Source organism: Citrus clementina, unplaced genomic scaffold, assembly GCF_000493195.1.
Source record: "Citrus clementina cultivar Clemenules unplaced genomic scaffold, Citrus_clementina_v1.0 scaffold_2, whole genome shotgun sequence".
Classification (NCBI taxonomy): Eukaryota; Viridiplantae; Streptophyta; class Magnoliopsida; order Sapindales; family Rutaceae; genus Citrus; species Citrus x clementina.
In genome coordinates this window covers 5,022,092-5,040,867 of record NW_006262688.1, presented here as the reverse complement: position 1 = coordinate 5,040,867, position 18,776 = coordinate 5,022,092, and the positions used below count along the sequence as shown (strand labels likewise).

Sequence of the window (18,776 nt, the reverse complement as noted above, 5' to 3'; positions counted from 1 at the left end):
AAGGACTTTGAAGATTTCTCTCTTTTCTTTTTTCCAATATTTAAATTGGGAGGGTGTTATGGGTTAATTAGGATAATTTTGCATGGATTGTTTTTGGATTGGTGAGAGATGGTTTCTTTGGGCTTTGGGGCAGTTGGATGGGCTTTGTGTTGATTACTCCATCCCCTTTTTCTCTATCTCTGGTTATGGTTATGGACACCTGGGCCACCTTTGTAATTTTCCTTTTTGTTTGGGTCTTTTCAATAAACTAAATTTCTTCTCAAAGATAAATCGAGGAGAGTTCAGTCAGATTGATTAGTCTAAGCTTTTTGGTAGTGGGTCCTGGCGTTTTTTTTTTTTTTTTTTTTTTTTTTAATTTTTCAGCTGTTTGCTTTATCTGTGTTTCTGTTTATTTTGCAGAATTTGCTGAATCCTGGTGGAGGTAAACGCCGCGGGAAGACTTCATTTGTAGAACATCGATCATTTCTTCATCTTTATCATAGTTTCCATCGTCTGTGGATATTTCTGGTTATGATGTTTCAGGTTTGCAATCTCTCTCAGTTGTTCATTTGAATTTCTTTTGAGGTGCAGATATAAATCCTGAACTACTTAGATAGTTTGGTATGTTTTCTGTCATCTTTCTCTTCACATTGCGACTGATTTATTCTTTTTTCTCTTTTAGTGCATGTTGTTCTCTGAGGTTTCTGGCTCCTGTAATGAACAAACCAAAGGATTGCACTAAGACATCTTTGTTTTCTCTTTCATGCTCCTTTATTGGCTGAGTTTAGTTGTCTATGTTTGATATCTGTTGGATTGTTGGATTTCTTGATATGTTCCCTGGTTTATTTTATAATAATTATATGCTCTTGTATATGATTCATAATCAAAATTTTATATATCTTTTAAGTATTTTAAATCTTGTTCCTTCATCAGGGACTGGCTATCATTGGTTTCAATGATGAAAACATTAACTCCAAGAAATTCTTAAGGGAAGTTCTGAGTCTTGGCCCTACATATGTTGTGATGAAGTTCTTTGAGAGTAGGTTCCTTTCAGTGGATTTAGTTACCATGTTATTATTAACTGTACTAAATACTTGAGTAGTTTTATCATTTAGATATGATACTTGGCTAATATTGGCAGTGCCTTCATTTTGTGCGGCTGTAATAAATTTTTCTAACTATGGAGTGCTTGATTCTTGATCTAGGTGTATTGGATGTTCTGATGATGTATGGCGCCTATTCGACATCACGACGCCTGGCTGTGTCTCGAATTTTTCTACGGTTCATTTGGTTTAGTTTTGCTTCAGTCTTCATAACTTTTCTTTATGTGTATGTTTATTGTTCTGTCTAACTTTAATTCAGTTGATTTATTCTTTTCTTCTTGTTTTTGTCTTGCCTTTTTTGGGCATTTATATTCAAAGCCCAAAACGACTTTTGTGTTTAATGCAGGAAAGGTGTGCAGGAGGACAGTAAACCAAATGCAAGGTCGATTATTTTTAGGTTGTATGTCATTGTTATAGGCATCTATGCTGGTTTCCAGTTTTTTCTTAGTTTCCTCATGCGGATACCAGCCTGCCATCGTTTAACTAATCAATGTGATCGCTGGCCTTTGATGCGCTTTATTCACTGGATGCGCGAGGTTTCCATTTTATTATGCAGCTATAAGCTCCTTACTTGCATTTCTCTGTCTTCATTTTTCCCCCTTGTGGTTGCAGTACATTGTTTTGATTTCTTAAATTTTTATATCTGATGACGTCTGATGTTGGTTCATTGAAGGAACGATATTATGTTGGACGTGGCATGTATGAGAGAAGCACGGACTTCATCAAGTAAACTCTCATCTTCTTTCTTTCAATCAATCTCAATTTGTATATGCAGTGGTGTCACTTGGGTACATTTAGTATTTCTTTTTGAAATACTACTTATTGTTGGTGGAGACCAATATAGATGGTTAGGGACATTAGTAGAAGAGAAATGATGAATGTCTGCCTGAATTTGCTGAATGAAAAAGAGAAACTGTATTTTGATGGCTGTACAAGAGCAAGAAGATAAATTGTTTGCATGCAAAGAAGTAACTATATAACATAAATGGAAGTGTTAATTTCAGAGAAAAAGAGTTATTCTCATTAGGTCTAATTCCAATGAACTACATGAGTACATATATATTAAGGTGGCCGGTATTCCAGCTCACTAAATCATAAGCAAATTCCTTCAAATCAGGAATCCCACTAAATTAGGAGACTAACTAAAATTAGAATTAGTGAACAACTAAATCTCCTTATTAGGTAATAAAATAATATATAAATAAAATCTAAATGCTAATATGTACAGTGAATCTACACTCCCCCTCAAGCTGGGTTGTACAAATTGTACATGCCTAGCTTGCAACTCAATTCTTCAAATCTAGTTCTTGGAAGAGCTTTAGTAAGGATGTCTGCAGTTTGATGTTGAGTAGGAATGTAGACAATATGGACAGTGCTATTTTCGATCTTCTCTAGGATGAAGTGGTGATCAATCTCAACATGTTTCATCCTATCATGGTGCACTGGGTTTTTAGCAATGCTGATTGCTGCCTGGTTATCACAGAATAGCCTGATAGGTTGCTTATCTATAATTCCCAGCTCTCTAAGTAATCGATGAATCCAAATACCTTCACAAATACCCATTGCCAATGATTTGAACTCAGATTCTGCACTGCTCCGAGAGACAACCGACTGTTTCTTACTTCTCCATGTAAATAAGGCATTCGATTGATTAGGTAAGCCGCAGTAAGGACTGCCTCACCCCAGAAATACTTCGGCATATTGGATGTAAATAAGAGTGCTCGAGCTACCTCAAGAAGGTGGCGATTTTTTCTTTCAGCCACTCCGTTCTGCTGAGGGGTATCTACACATGAGCTGGTATGTATTATGCCATGATGTGAAAGATATGACTTAAGATGGGAATTGAAGTATTCTCTAGCATTGTCGGTTTTAAAGACTTGGATTTGAGCATTGAACTGATTTTGTATCATCATATGAAATTTCTGGAAGATACGGTTAACTTCAGATTTTTCTTTCATGAGAAATATCCAAGTCAAACGAGTGTGATCATCCACAAAAGACACAAACCAGCGAGCCCCTGTGAGGTTTTTAATTCTTGATGCACCCCATACATCACTATGAATCATGGTGAATGGACGGGTAGGTAAGTGAGGAATTGAAGGAAAATTTGCACGTGTATGTTTAGCAAATTGACATATTTCCCAATGAAATGAATTTGGTTTTTTATTGATGAACAGTTTAGGAAATATTTTTCCTAGATACACAAAGTTGGGATGACCGAGGCGAAAGTGCCACAGCATGATTTCATCCACGTTATTGACACTAGAATTGAAAATAGAAGAATGAAGTGACGATAGACTCTTTGATACACTAGTGGACATGTTGCAACTTGAGTAATCAGTTTGTCTACTTGGAGGATTATTGGCTCTAAATAAGTAGAGACCTGACACCAACTCAGCACTGCCAATCGCCTTCCCCGATTCCATTCCCTGAAATTCACACAAGCGTGGGAAAAATTTAGCAACACAATTAAGATCTTGGCTAAATTTTCTAACTGAAAGTAAATTACAGTCCAGATTTTGAACGTGAAGAACAGGGGTGAGAATTATATCTTCTGTTAGATGAGCAGATCCTATTCCCAAGACCATGGAGAGAGAACCATCTGCTATACGAACAGAAGAATTACCCGTTTGAGGACAGTAATTGTGCAAGAGTGTTGCATCCCCTGTCATATGGTCGGATGCGCCAGAGTCTACAATCCATGATTCACCTTGGTCACTGCTAGTATTAAGAGCAACAGGAAAACTACTTCGCTGTGCCTTCATACTGGTTGCTTGAAGTTGGCTAGTAGATTGCGAAAGACTATGGCAGATCATTTTCTGCAGAATTCCATTTGTTCTTTGCTGAATCCACTTGTTTCACTTGAAGTTTTCTCCTCCGTTGATGAAGCTGCATTAGCACGGCTTTCTTTATCACGGTTAGGCTTGTTTGGCTTCCAATCAGCTGGTTTCCCGTGAAGTTTCCAGCAACTTTCCTTCCAGTGTCCAGACTTGCGGCAGTGGTCGCACCAGGGCCTTCCTCGTTGTTGACAGTTGTCATTGGAACTAGTGTTGGTTCCTCGGACAGCAAGCGCAGAACTGTCAAGTAGTGACAGATTAGTTGTAACTTCTTAAGATCCCATCATCACCTTGCGCCTGCTTTCTTCACGCCTAACCTCAGAGAACACGTTTCTAATGCTGGGCAGTGGTTTCGTCCCCTTCATCCAACTCCTTGTTTAATCCTAACAGGAATTTGAAGATCCTTTTTTGCTCCACGATTTTTTTGTAAGTGACTGCATCATCTGCACACTTCCATGTATGAGTATCAAACATATCAAGTTGCTGCCAATGCCTTGTTAGAGTGTTGAAATACTGTGTGACAGAGAGATTCTCTTGACGGAAATCGTGCAAGATAGTCTCAATTTGGAATAGTTCTGCTGTGTTCTCAGAACTTGAGTATGTCTCCTTTGCTGCGTCCCATATTTCCTTCGCTGTGCCATAAAGAAGAAAGTTTTCACCTATATCATTGTTCATGGAATTTATCAGCCATGACATAATCATGTTGTTGTCACTCTTCCACAGCCTGTATTTTGGATCTCCTTTCTCAGGAATTTCAATCTCACCGGTGAGATATTCATCTTTACCTTTCCCGGAAATAAACATTAACACAGATTGGGACCATTGGAGGTAGTTCTGTCCATTTAATTTATGGCTGGTAATGAGAATGGATCCAGATTCGGAGTTACCATGGATGACTGTCATCGGGGTTGAATCTGATTTAGATGTGATCTCAGAGGAGGAGGTTTGCAACGCTGCTCCTATTTTTGTCATGTTTTGGTTCAGAGGAATCGAGAAAAAAAAAAAATTGCAGATGAAGGCTTGAAGGATAGAAGACCTGTAGGGTATTGATTGGAATGCGAATAGGGAATGAAATTCACAAGATTAGGTTTTCAGGGGAGGATCGTATGAGGCTCTGATACCATGTTAATTTCAGAGAAAAAGAGTTATTCTCATTAGGTCTAATTCCAATGAACTACATGAGTACATATATATTAAGGTGGCCGGTATTCCAGCTCACTAAATCAGAAGCAAATTCCTTCAAATCAGGAATCCCACTAAATTAGGAGACTAACTAAAATTAGAATTAGTGAACAATTAAATCTCCTTATTAGGTAATAAAATAATAAATAAATAAAATCTAAATGCTAATATGGACAGTGAATCTACAGGAAGAAAAAGAGGTTAACCTCATAAAAAATGCAAACGAAATTTGTTATTCTATCTTCTATAAATGAGAAAATGCAGATCATCTTGTCATCTGGCCTTTTTGCTTGGGAAAAGGTTCTACTTATCCTTCTCTTGGCACTTTCGATTTTTTTTATTTCCTCAAGATCTAATATGTTTTGTCATATTTACTTGTTGTGCAGGTATATGCTGTTTTGGCTTGTTATTTTGAGTGGAAAATTTTCATTTGCCTATTTTCTCCAGGTTAGTTATGTCTATTGCACTGTATGGCAATGATGCTTATTTTCTTTTTCTTTTTCTGAATTTCCTTTTTGCCCTCATTTTTGTTTTTGATACAAATTTCCCCCATTTCTTAAATATTATTATTATTATTTTTTGGTTTTTTCAGATAAAGCCGTTGGTGAAGCCAACAAGATATATAGTAGATATGGATGCTGTTGAGTATTCTTGGCATGATTTTGTATCTAGAAGTAAGCAACCAAACAGTTTTACCCTACATGCTTTAATGAAATAAGCTAACTTTAAAATGTTGGGCATCATATTCTTCATGATGTTGAAACTTGAAATTGATAAATGATATAAGAGTCTTTTTTATACATATGAAATATTGCCTAAGATATAATGTTCATGAAATTATCATCCTATAAATGCTTCATTTAGGTTCTTATCAAATCTGTCTGTGCTTGCAGATAACCACCATGCTTTGGCAGTTGCCAGTTTATGGGCTCCAGTCATTGCAGTAAGTTGGAAAGCCTCCATATTTGTGTGTGACTGTGTGCGCAGGTGTACATGTGTATGTATGTGTCTCTACGGAAAATTAAAGCTAAAAATATTGGATTAATGTAAACATTTGGCTTAAGTGTGTTTGGTTTATGTTGGATTGATGAAAAATACGCACGTCTTTATGGAAAATTATAGCTAAATATATTGGATTAATGTAACATTTAGCTCAAAAGGTATTTGGTTCATGTTGAATTGTTGAAAAATAGATCCTCAACAAGTTAATGATTCATCATGTGAGCAAACTTTTTTAATTTGATAAGACATATTGGTTTTTTACTTCAGGTATCTAATTTTTAAGTCCTTTTTCTTTTTTCTCCTTTTGAAAAGGAAGGGTGGGTGGGGTGGGGGAGTCTGTTGTGTTTGCTGATTTTAGTTGACTTTTGGTATCTCTTGTTTGTAGACATGGATTCTTATGTATTGCTGACAATATATTGATTTTGTTGCAGATCTAAAAATTGTATTGTACTTTTAGAAACACTAATCCAATTTTATGTTGGTGGGTTATAGCCACAAAACTTATTTTGATGGCTTAATACTGATAGTGGTCTCATCTAGGATTTTTGGTTTTGTGAAACAGACTTTTAAAGAACATATCAGTTGGTAACTTGGTTATGTCTATGTTGTGGCCTTTTTCATATGGTGTTTGCCTTCAATACCTTCCTTTGAAGAATGTTGTTCCCATCTGTATGTTCTTCCTCCTTATGCTGCAGATCTATTTGTTAGATATCTATATCTTTTACACACTCATGTCGGCTGTTTATGGCTTCTTGCTTGGGGCAAGAGATCGTCTCGGGGAGGTACGTGTTTATTTCTGCCTCATGTGACATTGGAGCTTGTTCCTTCTTTTTTCCCTCCTTGTAAACACAGCAAATGTTTTATTCATTAGTTTGTATTTCCTTCCAATGTTCATAGGTTTCTTTTTGCGGTACTTTCTGATCACGTCTTTCAACTAGTTTTGTGTTTACTTTGATAGTTTCTGTATTTTTTTTTTTTTCAAAGTTTCACATTTGAGAATTGATTTACAGATTAGATCTGTGGAAGCTGTTCATGCACTTTTTGAGAAGTTTCCTCGGGCTTTTATGGACACTCTTCATGTTCGTCTTCCTGATAGGTGGATCACTTATTATTATTGTCATTATTTACTACAATCTCACTCAATTTTGGAATCTTAATATTTCCTTTTTACTCTGCATCTGAATACATTATCTCTTCTGCAGGACCTCCCACCCTTCGTCTGGTCAGGTTGGTCATTTACAGAATTAATTTTCATATTATCAAGTTCTGAATTGATTTCCAGTGAGACAGCTAATTTTTTCTTCAATTTTGCTGGCACTTCTGCTGCTTTGTGTTCCTTTTTACCATTTAATTCAAGTGGCTATATTAGTATTATAAACAGTTCCCTTTTTTTTTCGCTCATTTTGTTTATGGGTTAGTTTTCATAGGGTTTTCTAGAATGTTGAAAAAATTATTCCGGTAACATAGTGAGCTTTTTCTCTGAAGGCTGTGGAGGAGAAAAAGTTTGATGCTGCCCGTTTCTCTCCCTTTTGGAATGAAATTATTAAAAATCTTAGGGAAGAGGATTACATAACTAACCTGTAAGTGCTAGAAATTTTCTCAAATTGTTGTTGAGAAAATATCTATTTTTGTTGTTTTTCTTGCATATCTTGATGTGCTGAGATATTCTTGCTCTGTTTCCATTGTTCTGAACTCATTTTCCTATTTGGATATTCCAGAGAAATGGAGTTGCTTCTGATGCCAAAAAATTCAGGGAGTCTTCCACTTGTGCAGTGGCCGCTTTTTCTTCTTGCCAGCAAGGTTCTTTTGCCTTCTATAGACACCGTACTTCTTATTAAATAGTTTTAGTTGTGTAAAAAATGAGCCATAAGTTGTTATTGATTCTGCCTTTAATTTATTGAAATTTCTTTTTTCAATGATTTGTGTAGATATTTTATGCAAAAGATATTGCTGTAGAGAGTAGAGATTCACAAGATGAGCTCTGGGAAAGGATTTCAAGAGATGAGTATATGAAGTATGCGGTTGAGGAGTTTTGCCACACCCTAAAATTTATCCTAACTGAAACTTTGGAAGCTGAAGGAAGGATGTGGTGAGTAATTAAGGTATTGGATGCTGTAAAAATCTAATGTGGACACAATATAAAAATTATGTTGATTATTGCTTACTATTTCAGGGTTGAAAGGATATATGACGACATTAATGTCAGTGTGGAGAAGAGGAGTATTCATGTTGATTTCCAGCTAACGAAGTTGCCGCTTGTTATTTCACGAGTAACTGCACTCATGGGAGTTCTGGTTCGTTTACTACTTCCTTTTTTTTTCTTTTTTCCCCCATCTTACTTCTGTATTAGATAAATTGAATAAAATTGTTGTCTACCTATTTAAGTTGCTTTCATTTCTTCTAAGCACCAAAGAAGAAAAGATCTGCTTTTAGAGTTACTTCCTCTCTCCATTTGTTTTGGTGTCTTTGTTGTTATAGCTGTCATCCCCTGTTTCTTGATGGTGGATCTCTTTTGTTGATGCTTTTGGGCAGTTGCTTGCAAGTACATAAAGTTTTACATGTTAATGGTTGAAACTTTAAGATAGCTAGCAGGGTCACATGAACGTTGTTGGAATGTATGCATTCATTACCTATTTCAGCATTGTAAAAGGGGTGGATTTGTATTGTTTTTATGTACGAGATCTTTTTGTGTTTGTGTTGGCTTCTTCCTTTCATCTTTTTATATTATAAATGGGAATAACTCTTACTCTCCCTTTCCCCTCTTCCAACTCCAGAAATACTTGCCGAAGCTACTTGATTAAGCTGTGGAAACATATTTACTACTATAAGATTTCTTGTTTCCTGGTGATTAACCTGTGAATTTCAGAATATATGATATATTTAGTTGTTATGCTTCCAATCATTTGATTTGGAAGTGGCTTAAGTTGTGTGAGCATCTTAGTTGCATTTGGAAAATAACTAACTGTCCTTTTAACTCTTTTTTCTGTCCTTCATGGTATACTTCGGTTCTTATATTAATGGTTTTGAGATTCTCTGTATTCAGAAAGAGGCTGAAACGCCAGTGCTGCAAAAGGGAGCAGTTCAAGCTGTTCAAGATCTCTATGATGTTGTCCGACATGACATCCTTTCTATTAATATGAGGTTTGATAAGCCTCAGTCTTTTTTTTTCCCTTGTTTTTGGTCCTTTATTCTTGGGAAATATGTACATTTGTCATGTATTCTCCAGGGAAAACTATGAGACGTGGAATTTGTTATCAAAAGCGAGGACAGAAGGTCGTTTGTTTTCGAAGTTGAAGTGGCCCAAAGATGCTGAGCTGGTCTGTTCGGACTTCACTCCTTGTCCTTGTTTAAGCTTTTGCTGTTACATTCTGCATTCTATTCTATAGAAGATTCTGTAACTTTGATTCATTTACAGAAAGCACAAGTTAAAAGGTTGCATTCCCTATTAACGATCAAAGATTCCGCATCCAATATACCCAGAAATCTTGAGGCCAGGCGGAGGCTGGAGTTCTTCACAAATTCCCTTTTCATGGATATGCCTCCTGCAAAGCCTGCCCGTGAGATGTTGTCCTTCTGGTATACCTCTATTCTTCATGCATCCATTTTGTATTTATGCATTTGATCGATTTACCTTCATGTTTAAAAATGCAGCGTGTTCACTCCATACTATTCCGAGATTGTACTTTATAGTATGGATGAGCTTTTAAAGAAAAATGAGGATGGAATATCGATTTTGTTCTACCTTCAGAAAATATATCCAGGTATCTACTTCGTTATGTTAATGTACTTTTATGTGTCTTTGATATTTCACTTTGGTTTATATTTCTCTTTGGTATGTACCCTGTGCACAATATTTTGTTAGTTGCCATTACTTGGCTTCAAAGATATTTAAGGGTTTTTTAAGTTCGCCTGATTGGTTTTTATTTAATCATTTCTAATCTATCAAAATGTTAGTGAAGACCTTAAGACCTAGTCAGCTGTCACTGCTACGTAAGCTATCAGGTTTTACTACTATTGCTGTTAGATATTGCTGAACCTTAATTCTGAACCCTCTCAGCAGCCCTCTCTTTTTTACCCCTGGGTTTTGGATTTTGTCTGTGGCTATTATACTCTGTAGCTTCATTGGGGAGGTCATCATTTCTTCATATAGGAATGTAGCGATAGTTGAAAATGATGATTATATTTGACTGTTTTATATGTTTGTATATTGCATCTATAAATTGTTCAAAGTTGTCGATATGCAAATTTGATGATGGGTTGAATTTATTTTTGCCTCTAAAAATGAACTTGATTTCAAGTGTTTTTCTCTTTTGGATGGAGAGGGGGATGGGTGGGATGCAGTCCTGTATGCTGATTGTAGTGTAAAACAGCTGTGTTTCTGCTCCCTAGCTGGGTTCCATGTGAGGTGATTCGGTTTCCTGTGCTTGTGTCTCCCACAACTTAGTAACAAAATTGTTGTTGTTCTGTGAAGTGGGCCATGTTATGATTGTCCCCTCTTTCTCCTTTTTTTTTAAAAAAATTTTTATTTTACGTTTTTTTAGTATCTTTTGAACTTTATTATTCTTAGAGATCTTTTTAGATTAATTGCAATGTTACTATGTGCCACACAGCTGGCTCAACCCAACATGGAAGTTGTGGTGGGTCATGTTATGTAGAACACAAACCTGGCTGATTTGTGCTGTGTCCTGGGCTAGTTAGTGCAGTTTACGCTAGCTAAATCTTGATTATTGCTTGCTCGTCTTGTCTGTTAACTTAGCCTAGGATGCTGAATTTTCATTGCCCTATAAATTTGTTCATTATTCTATATTTTGGCAGTATCATTATCTATATTTTTGATGCAGATGAGTGGAAGAACTTCCTTTCTCGAATTGGCCGTGATGAAAATTCGCAAGACACTGAACTTTTTGATAGTCCTAGTGATATCCTTGAACTTCGATTTTGGGCCTCATATCGCGCACAGACATTAGCCAGAACAGGTAGTTGTTCATTCTTCTCTATTTTTCTTAAGCTTATTCTTAATTTGAAATTTTGGCCATTTTTCATTCATCATACTATTTAACAAAAACTTTTCTATTTAGTATGCAGAATTAAGCGAGATCACTTTGGTATTAAATGCATCTAAGTTTTATTAGATATTTTTCAGCTGTGTTATCGAGTCTTTTGTATTTTAATTTAATCTGATATGGAGCCACGAGCTGTGATGTTCTTGTAAATAGATGTTGTGTTTCTGTTTTGTTATGCTTCTAAACTGCAGATTTTCTTTGGATGTTTTAAGGAGTGGTGGTTATTGTGGGAAGCAGCATTTTAATTTAGAATATTTTCATAGATATATCAAGCATTGGCCTAAGATCAGGATAAGCCCTGTTTTCAGAATTAGCCTCTAATACCCTGCCGTCTGTTAGATTTAATGATAAAACCCATTACAGTATACATGTATACAAGTTTGTGTATCTATTTTAAAAATAATTCTTCATTCTCTTTTTGTTCTTTCTTCCTTCTTTTTTGCCTTTTACTTAACTGCCAGCAAGGGCCGGCACTTAGATGAAAATCAGGGGCCACAACTCAGCCACTTGAGGAAGCATGCAAAATTTCATGTCAGTTAGTAATACCAGATTTTGCAACGAACACGTCATGAGTGGCTTTTCAAATGGGTAATGATGTTGGGGTTTTGTTTGTGACTTTTGGTTAAATGGGGATCGATGGTTGGGTTTATGTTTTACACTGAAAGTCAGAGGATTATTTGATTTGGTTTTCGAGGAGTTTATTTTTCCTGGTTTGCTTGATTTTGGATAATGAATTGTGTTTCGGGGAGATTTGTAATTTGAAAATTATGTGTATAGGTAGCAATTGCTTCTTTATGGCAAACAACTTCTGCAATACATGAAATTGAGATATTCCTCTGGGCTTTTTTGTAGCATGCTTTGCCACTTAACCTGAACACCTAGACAGTGCTTCATCTTGACGAATCTGTTGACACTGTGTCAGAATTTGACTGACCAAGTAGTTTAACCTACATAAGAAGTTTGAATTAATCAAAGAAATGGTTGCTGTTTTCTCTGCTGTTTTCTGTTTTTATCGAGATGAAATTTGAGCTAATTGCGTGTCAGAAAGATGGGGAACAAAAAATCTTCCATGCTTACCATGTTTTATGATTTTTTAAGATATAACGATTTTGAAAAAGGAGACGAGGCACAGGTTTTTGTTTTTGTCTGCAATGTAAGAAAGTGTTGAGGATGTGGGATAAGAAATCTAGGTTTTTGTTTTTAGACTTTTCTCAGGGTTACATTTCTAAAGATGATATCATTTAGCTTCTAATATCAGTATGCTTATTTTTATATCAATGTTTATATTTTTTGGCCCTCTATACTTGTTGGTGCAGTTCGGGGGATGATGTATTATAGAAAAGCTCTTATGCTTCAGGCCTATTTAGAAAGAATGACCTCTGGAGGTTAGTGCATTCTAGCATATTTTGTTATTGTTTCTTTCAATGTCAATCATCTCATTTTCTGTCACTATCAGATACGGAAGCCGCGCTTTCCAGTCTTGATGCATCTGATACTCAAGGTTTTGAGTTGTCTCGTGAAGCTCGGGCTCATGCAGATCTTAAGTTTACATATGTTGTTACAAGTCAAATTTACGGAAAACAGAAAGAGGACCAAAAACCTGAGGCTGCTGATATTGCACTGCTGATGCAAAGGTGAGTTGTTGGATTGGTTTCTGTTGATCCCCATCTGCAATCTTGGATAGCTAATTACTGATTCTGTGGTATGGAATGGATGAAATTTCTGAACATGTTTCCATTACCAACAGCAGTCCTCTTGTTTTCACTTATCATTTCTTTTCCAATTTTAAATCTTTCTAGTTTCAATATTATTAGGTGCTGATAATTCTTTTTTTCTATTTTTTGTTATTTTACTGAAATTAATCTCTCCTTTTGACTCTGTTGTTAGAAATGAAGCTCTTCGCGTTGCTTTCATTGATGATGTTGAAACACTGAAGGATGGTAAAGTGCATAGGGAATTCTACTCAAAGCTTGTAAAGGGCGATATCAATGGGAAAGATAAGGTTGGCTTACCCAGAAATTATTCCTTTAATAATTATGCTCATTTAGCCCATTTCTGGTTTCATAAAGCTACTACTTTGTTAAGGTTTCTTCTATTCATTTGATGATTATTTGCTGAACACCAGTGACTAATTATTATGGTATTTTTTGTTGTTTTCCATGTCTCCTTTCTTTGCCTCTTCTATATGTTTTGGGAATGGAAACCCATTAGATAATTTTTTCAATAAAGTATCTGAGTGACATGTTTAATCATGTAAACTCCTTGTTTCTGTTTATAAGTTTGTTTTGTGAGACTGACACATAGGTAATGGTGTGATACAAGTGCCTATGAACATGTTAATGGTAGATCTTGTACGTGACGCTCGTTTTGTTAATTGAACACAAGTGTTACTCCTAGCCAAAGAAGAAGAGGGAGTTCATAGAATACAACAACCTATGTTCCAACATAATGAAAATGAATAGAATCTGGTAGTAGTGAATTTTGTACTTGTTGGATTTCATAGTTCCTTGACATTATGCCCTCTTTTTATGTAAATGATGTTTCTGGTACCTCAATTCCTAGTTGAATAGTGAGGACAAGCCGTTTTGAAGTCCAATGAAGATTTTTGGCTTCATAAGATATCATTGAAGTGCTAAGAATTGGTGAGCATAAAATTTGCAGATTATTAGGTTTTCCAATGCATTTATTGGGAGGTAGACCAATTTGGAAAATTCTTAAATGCCGTTGAAATGTGTTTCTTTGTTCTGTTTGTTAGATTGAAGTTTCTGTTATCTGTACTGTCTGAAGGACTGGTTATACGATCAGATTAAAATGGCCGCATCGCATTAGTTTATATTCTAAGTCATAGGATCTTATTTCTTACTTAGTTGGATACATTTGTTAAGGATAAGTTTTGCGTTACATCTTTGTTATACCTTTCTAGACACACATAAATCTCTGGGATGGTGGACTTGTCTTCTCGACAATGTATTTTGCCTCTTGTTCATAAATATTGTCAGCTGTATGCTCCGATAAACATTTCTTCTATCAAACTGACCAAACTTACTGTTTTCTTTAAGCTAACTTTCTGCCTTGGGGATTTCTAATTGATTTCAAATTTTCTAATACCTAAATCTTTTTTGGTCTTGGAGGAAATCTACTCCATAAAATTGCCTGGAAATCCAAAACTTGGTGAAGGGAAACCAGAGAACCAAAACCATGCAGTAATATTTACACGAGGAAATGCCATTCAAACAATTGACATGAATCAGGTTAATATTTTTTTTTAAGGCATTTACTTTATTGCTATGACTTGTAAAGTTTTCTGGCTATTAGAACTCTGATCTTTGGGTCTTGGCCTTCATGTTAATTCGGTAAATTGCTGGCTGCTGAGCCAACAGGGTAATATTAGTTTGTTATGAGTCAGTTTAGCTTCTGGAAATTTACTCACTATGTGTATTATACATTTAGTAGGCATGCCTATAAAAGATGTCGTGTGAGCTGCTGAATGTCTTGTATTTGTAACTGTTAAGTCAACACAGATCTGTTTTGGTTGATGTCATTACAGACATATTACAGTCACATGATTTTCACTCTGGTTCCATTTTTGGCATTCTGGTCTTTAGGCTCAAAGAAGGATTCTGTAGAGACTTTTAATTTAATGATCTGCTTGTATGATATCATACTGGCCTAGTTTATTGTTCCCTGTTCCTTCACCACACCTTTTTCATCCTCTGCATTGATTGGTGAATTGTAGTAATAAACATAGGCATAATGATCTTTATATGAATACATATATTTACCTTTTAAAGAATGTCTCTCATTCTTTCCAAATTTTTGACACCTTTTTGCCCTATGATGCTTATCCTACGGGATACTCTTAACAGATGGGCTGTTCACTTGCTGTACCTGCTATTATGCCCTGCCTTTTATTTTTTAATTGTCCCTCACAGTTGAACATTTATACACTTCAATGATTTTCATTCTAAAGTTTTTAGGGATTGATCTTGTCCAAATGAGATTTTGGTTTTATAATATCAGTTTGTAAAATTTGAGGTATTTTTCTGGCTGCCTGGGGCTTTCGTCTCTCCTTTTTATTTCACTTAAGTCTGCTGTGCTCATTCTGAGATTTTTGGTTTTCTGTTCTTATATTTCAGGACAATTACTTTGAGGAAGCCTTGAAGATGAGAAATCTTCTTGAAGAATTTCATGCTGATCATGGTATACGTCCTCCTACCATTCTTGGTGTCAGGGAACATGTTTTCACTGGAAGGTTTGTTTGCACTAAAGAGCTCTCAATGTTCCTCGCTACTGATTTTTGTTATCTTCACTTATGTAGTTATGCTTAATGATGTGCAGTGTCTCTTCTTTAGCTTATTTTATGTCCAACCAAGAGACCAGTTTTGTTACTCTTGGTCAGCGTGTTTTGGCAAATCCGCTGAAGTAAGTCCATTTAGCAATGTGAAGTTGCTTGATTAGCTTACAAGAAACTTAAAAGTTTGTCCAATTGAAGCTGATGTATCTTTGGTGTTCAGGTGCCGTATGCATTATGGTCATCCGGATGTCTTTGATAGAGTTTTCCATATAACACGTGGCGGTATCAGCAAAGCCTCTCGTGTTATCAACATTAGCGAAGATATCTACGCTGGTATGTCTGTGAACTTGATATGAGATGTTTATTATGTATTTGGTTCATTCGTTTGTCAATTTGTTGAGCACAATTTTCTGTATTGACCATTTCACACAACTTGCTCAACATTCATTAGGAAATTATTGACTAGAATGGAGAGATGTATCAATGAGATTTCTTTATTTTTTGACACTCTAAACACCTTCTGTTGATTTAGTTTACCACCCAAATGGATAGAGCATGACTCCATAACTTTCCCACTTTACAAAAGTTTCCATGACTTAAATCATTTCTTACCATGAGTACCTAGCTAATCTTTTGAGTTTTGCTTGTTTAGTATGTCTTCAAAGTTTGTTGCATTAAAAAATAATGCAGACTTTTAAGCATGCTTTGTTGCTTAAGTTGCCAGTTTATATAAGTTTAAATTTGGAGTTATTAATGCTCCTGCGAACTTCATTTTTCACTCAGAGATATTTTGACTGAATTCTGAAGAATATTTGAATACATAAGCCGGAAAGATATGCTTGTTTTCCTTAACGGTCCTCCCCTTTCTTCCCTTCACCCCCAAAACAGGGAAAAAAAAAATCTGAATATCCTTGTTATGTGTTTTGCTTTTACAATCAGAAACATCAACCTATATTGTGATACATTGGTCCTTAATATTATCAATAATGATTAGGATCTCAACAATTGAGTCATCTTGAGTCCCAATTGCTGTGTGGCATTCATCTATTGGATATTGAATTTCATAACTGATAAAATTAATATTCTAGTATCTGCTAGATAAATGGCACATCAGTCAGGACTCAAGTTGAGACTCAATTGTTGGGTCCCGAGCATTACTCTAATATTATTGTTATTTGTATTTTGAATGTTAAAAATAATTATATCAACTGTCAGGCATGATGTTGACGGCTTGTGATAGATAAGTGTTCGATGAAGAGGGGACAATCAGAATATTGTCTGTATATACAGTTGACAATGACTTGAATGGATTATAAAAACATACTAAGCACTGTTTAGAAAAGTAAAAGATAGAAAATCCATGTTAATCATTGACATTTACACACATTCATATTTTTCCAGTACTCTAGAACAAACAAATTTAACAGTCTCTTAGTATTGCTTTATAACACAGTAGGAACCTCAAATAGCCAAGAAACATATTCATTCCTCTTATTATATGTTTTCTGTATGATCACTCCCAGTTTATGTAAACAGTGTACAGTTCTTTTCTGTTCCTTTCTAGTTCTTATGAGTAGTCTATTTTAAGTTGAAGAACTTTTTCAAGGGAGAAGTTGGCACATGTGCATTTCTCATCTTTTGCACGCATGTATTATACTGTTGTTTTCTGAACTGACTTGTGTTATCGTTTAATTCTAACTGTCTTGAGTAAATCTTCAGGTTTCAATACAACTCTGCGACAAGGCAATGTTACTCATCATGAGTATATTCAGGTACTCATACTCATTCTCTCTTTCTTTTACGCTTACTGGATGTCAATAATCTAATTTAATTCACAGGTCGGCAAAGGGCGGGATGTTGGGTTAAATCAGATTGCTGTATTTGAAGGGAAGGTCGCTGGTGGTAATGGTGAACAAGTTCTCAGTCGGGATGTTTACAGGCTGGGTCAGCTCTTTGATTTCTTCCGAATGATGTCGTTTTACTTTACGACTGTTGGATACTATTTTTGTACAATGGTAAAGCAACTGCAAATATACATCTACTGGCTAAGACCATTCTAAGTTGTGGGTTAAGAACTACTGGTGGGATGGGCTCGAGTAGTTGGATATAACTAGAGAAGAGAAATTGTAACATTTTACTTTAGACGGAATTACATTTACTTAAACCGTATGTTTTGGATAGACTTTCAGTCCCTCACTGCATTTTCCATTTTTTAATATAATATTTTACTTCGGATGTGCACATGTTAAATGTAATTTGCATGCATGCTTCCCTTGTTTAAATGGATTGTTGTATGGAAGTCTAGTTCTCAGTCAGATAGTCTCCCTTTTTCTAAAATCTTCTAGTTCTCTCTTTTTCTAAAATAGATTTAGGCTGCTTATGGATTTACATGCAAATGTCAGCATTGCTTACTTGATGCAGGAAGCTGCATGATGCTGTTTTGATATGGAACATTCTTCTTAATATATAAACAATTGTTTTTCCCTTTCTGCTTGTGCAGTTGACTGTGCTGACTGTGTACGCTTTCCTCTATGGGAAGACCTATTTGGTAAGACAATTCTCTATTCTCAAATATGCTAACTTATCGTCCCTGTACTGTTGTGAATTTAGTAATTTTAATTTTCTCACCAAGTAATTAATATTCTTAATATCTAATACTTTGTTGACACTTTAATGGCATGCCAATTACATCTAATTTACATGAAATTGTTGTCCACAAACTCTGTTTACAGTTATAAGTCTCCTTCTAAGCATATGAAAACATTAATAGTGATTATACACCTTTTTGCATTGCTTCCTTTTACTTGACAGTATGTTATGACGTGACAAGACAAGCTACTTCACGTTTTTTTCATTTTCCCCAAGCCTGTTCGTAAATAGTAGCTCTTTCTGTGCGCTGTGATCAGGGCGCTGACATGATTTTTGTATCAGGCATTATCCGGTGTTGGTGAAGAACTCCAAGTGAGAGCTCAAGTTACAGAGAACACTGCCCTGACTGCTGCTCTGAATACCCAGTTTCTTTTTCAAATTGGAATTTTCACCGCTGTGCCCATGGTTTTGGGCTTCATCTTGGAACAGGGTTTTTTGGCAGTAAGCTTCTGTTACATATTCATATGGAAATATTTCGACTTCATTATTGCTCATTTAAGTTCTATTTGTTGATGCTTGGTGTGGAGGATTATCCTTTATACCATTCATATATCCAAATGTAACCTTTCATATTATATCTTGTTGTATAATACATTTATATTGAGGGTTATCTTCTAAGCCATTTGGTGAGTTGAGTAATGGAAATATAAGTAAACGGTTCATGATA

At 35.6% G+C, this 18,776-nt stretch overlaps 1 protein-coding gene across 5 annotated transcripts in view; it reads left to right on the top strand.

Annotated features, from left to right (window-relative positions):
- LOC18052508 (callose synthase 9) overlaps positions 1 to 18,776 on the top strand; it is a 30,463-nt gene that overhangs the window by 8,721 nt on the left and 2,966 nt on the right. For 3 of the 5 annotated variants that reach the window (XM_024190592.1, XM_024190591.1, XM_024190590.1), the window contains exons 14-44: positions 400 to 522; positions 913 to 1,018; positions 1,185 to 1,308; positions 1,429 to 1,618; positions 1,756 to 1,808; positions 5,488 to 5,548; positions 5,694 to 5,775; positions 5,995 to 6,044; positions 6,799 to 6,885; positions 7,114 to 7,199; positions 7,306 to 7,330; positions 7,589 to 7,683; positions 7,822 to 7,903; positions 8,032 to 8,192; positions 8,277 to 8,397; positions 9,147 to 9,244; positions 9,330 to 9,420; positions 9,519 to 9,679; positions 9,755 to 9,864; positions 10,945 to 11,079; positions 12,483 to 12,551; positions 12,623 to 12,800; positions 13,054 to 13,168; positions 14,298 to 14,417; positions 15,303 to 15,418; positions 15,505 to 15,588; positions 15,681 to 15,793; positions 17,180 to 17,232; positions 17,299 to 17,475; positions 17,961 to 18,008; positions 18,392 to 18,550. In XM_024190592.1, coding sequence (XP_024046360.1) covers positions 400 to 522; positions 913 to 1,018; positions 1,185 to 1,308; positions 1,429 to 1,618; positions 1,756 to 1,808; positions 5,488 to 5,548; positions 5,694 to 5,775; positions 5,995 to 6,044; positions 6,799 to 6,885; positions 7,114 to 7,199; positions 7,306 to 7,330; positions 7,589 to 7,683; positions 7,822 to 7,903; positions 8,032 to 8,192; positions 8,277 to 8,397; positions 9,147 to 9,244; positions 9,330 to 9,420; positions 9,519 to 9,679; positions 9,755 to 9,864; positions 10,945 to 11,079; positions 12,483 to 12,551; positions 12,623 to 12,800; positions 13,054 to 13,168; positions 14,298 to 14,417; positions 15,303 to 15,418; positions 15,505 to 15,588; positions 15,681 to 15,793; positions 17,180 to 17,232; positions 17,299 to 17,475; positions 17,961 to 18,008; positions 18,392 to 18,550 — 3,273 coding nt within the window. Of the gene's footprint in view, positions 1 to 399; positions 523 to 912; positions 1,019 to 1,184; positions 1,309 to 1,428; positions 1,619 to 1,755; positions 1,809 to 5,487; positions 5,549 to 5,693; positions 5,776 to 5,994; positions 6,045 to 6,798; positions 6,886 to 7,113; positions 7,200 to 7,305; positions 7,331 to 7,588; positions 7,684 to 7,821; positions 7,904 to 8,031; positions 8,193 to 8,276; positions 8,398 to 9,146; positions 9,245 to 9,329; positions 9,421 to 9,518; positions 9,680 to 9,754; positions 9,865 to 10,944; positions 11,080 to 12,482; positions 12,552 to 12,622; positions 12,801 to 13,053; positions 13,169 to 14,297; positions 14,418 to 15,302; positions 15,419 to 15,504; positions 15,589 to 15,680; positions 15,794 to 17,179; positions 17,233 to 17,298; positions 17,476 to 17,960; positions 18,009 to 18,391; positions 18,551 to 18,776 lie in introns of those variants that run through there. The other 2 variants (XM_024190594.1, XM_024190593.1) reach the window with 2 other exon arrangements.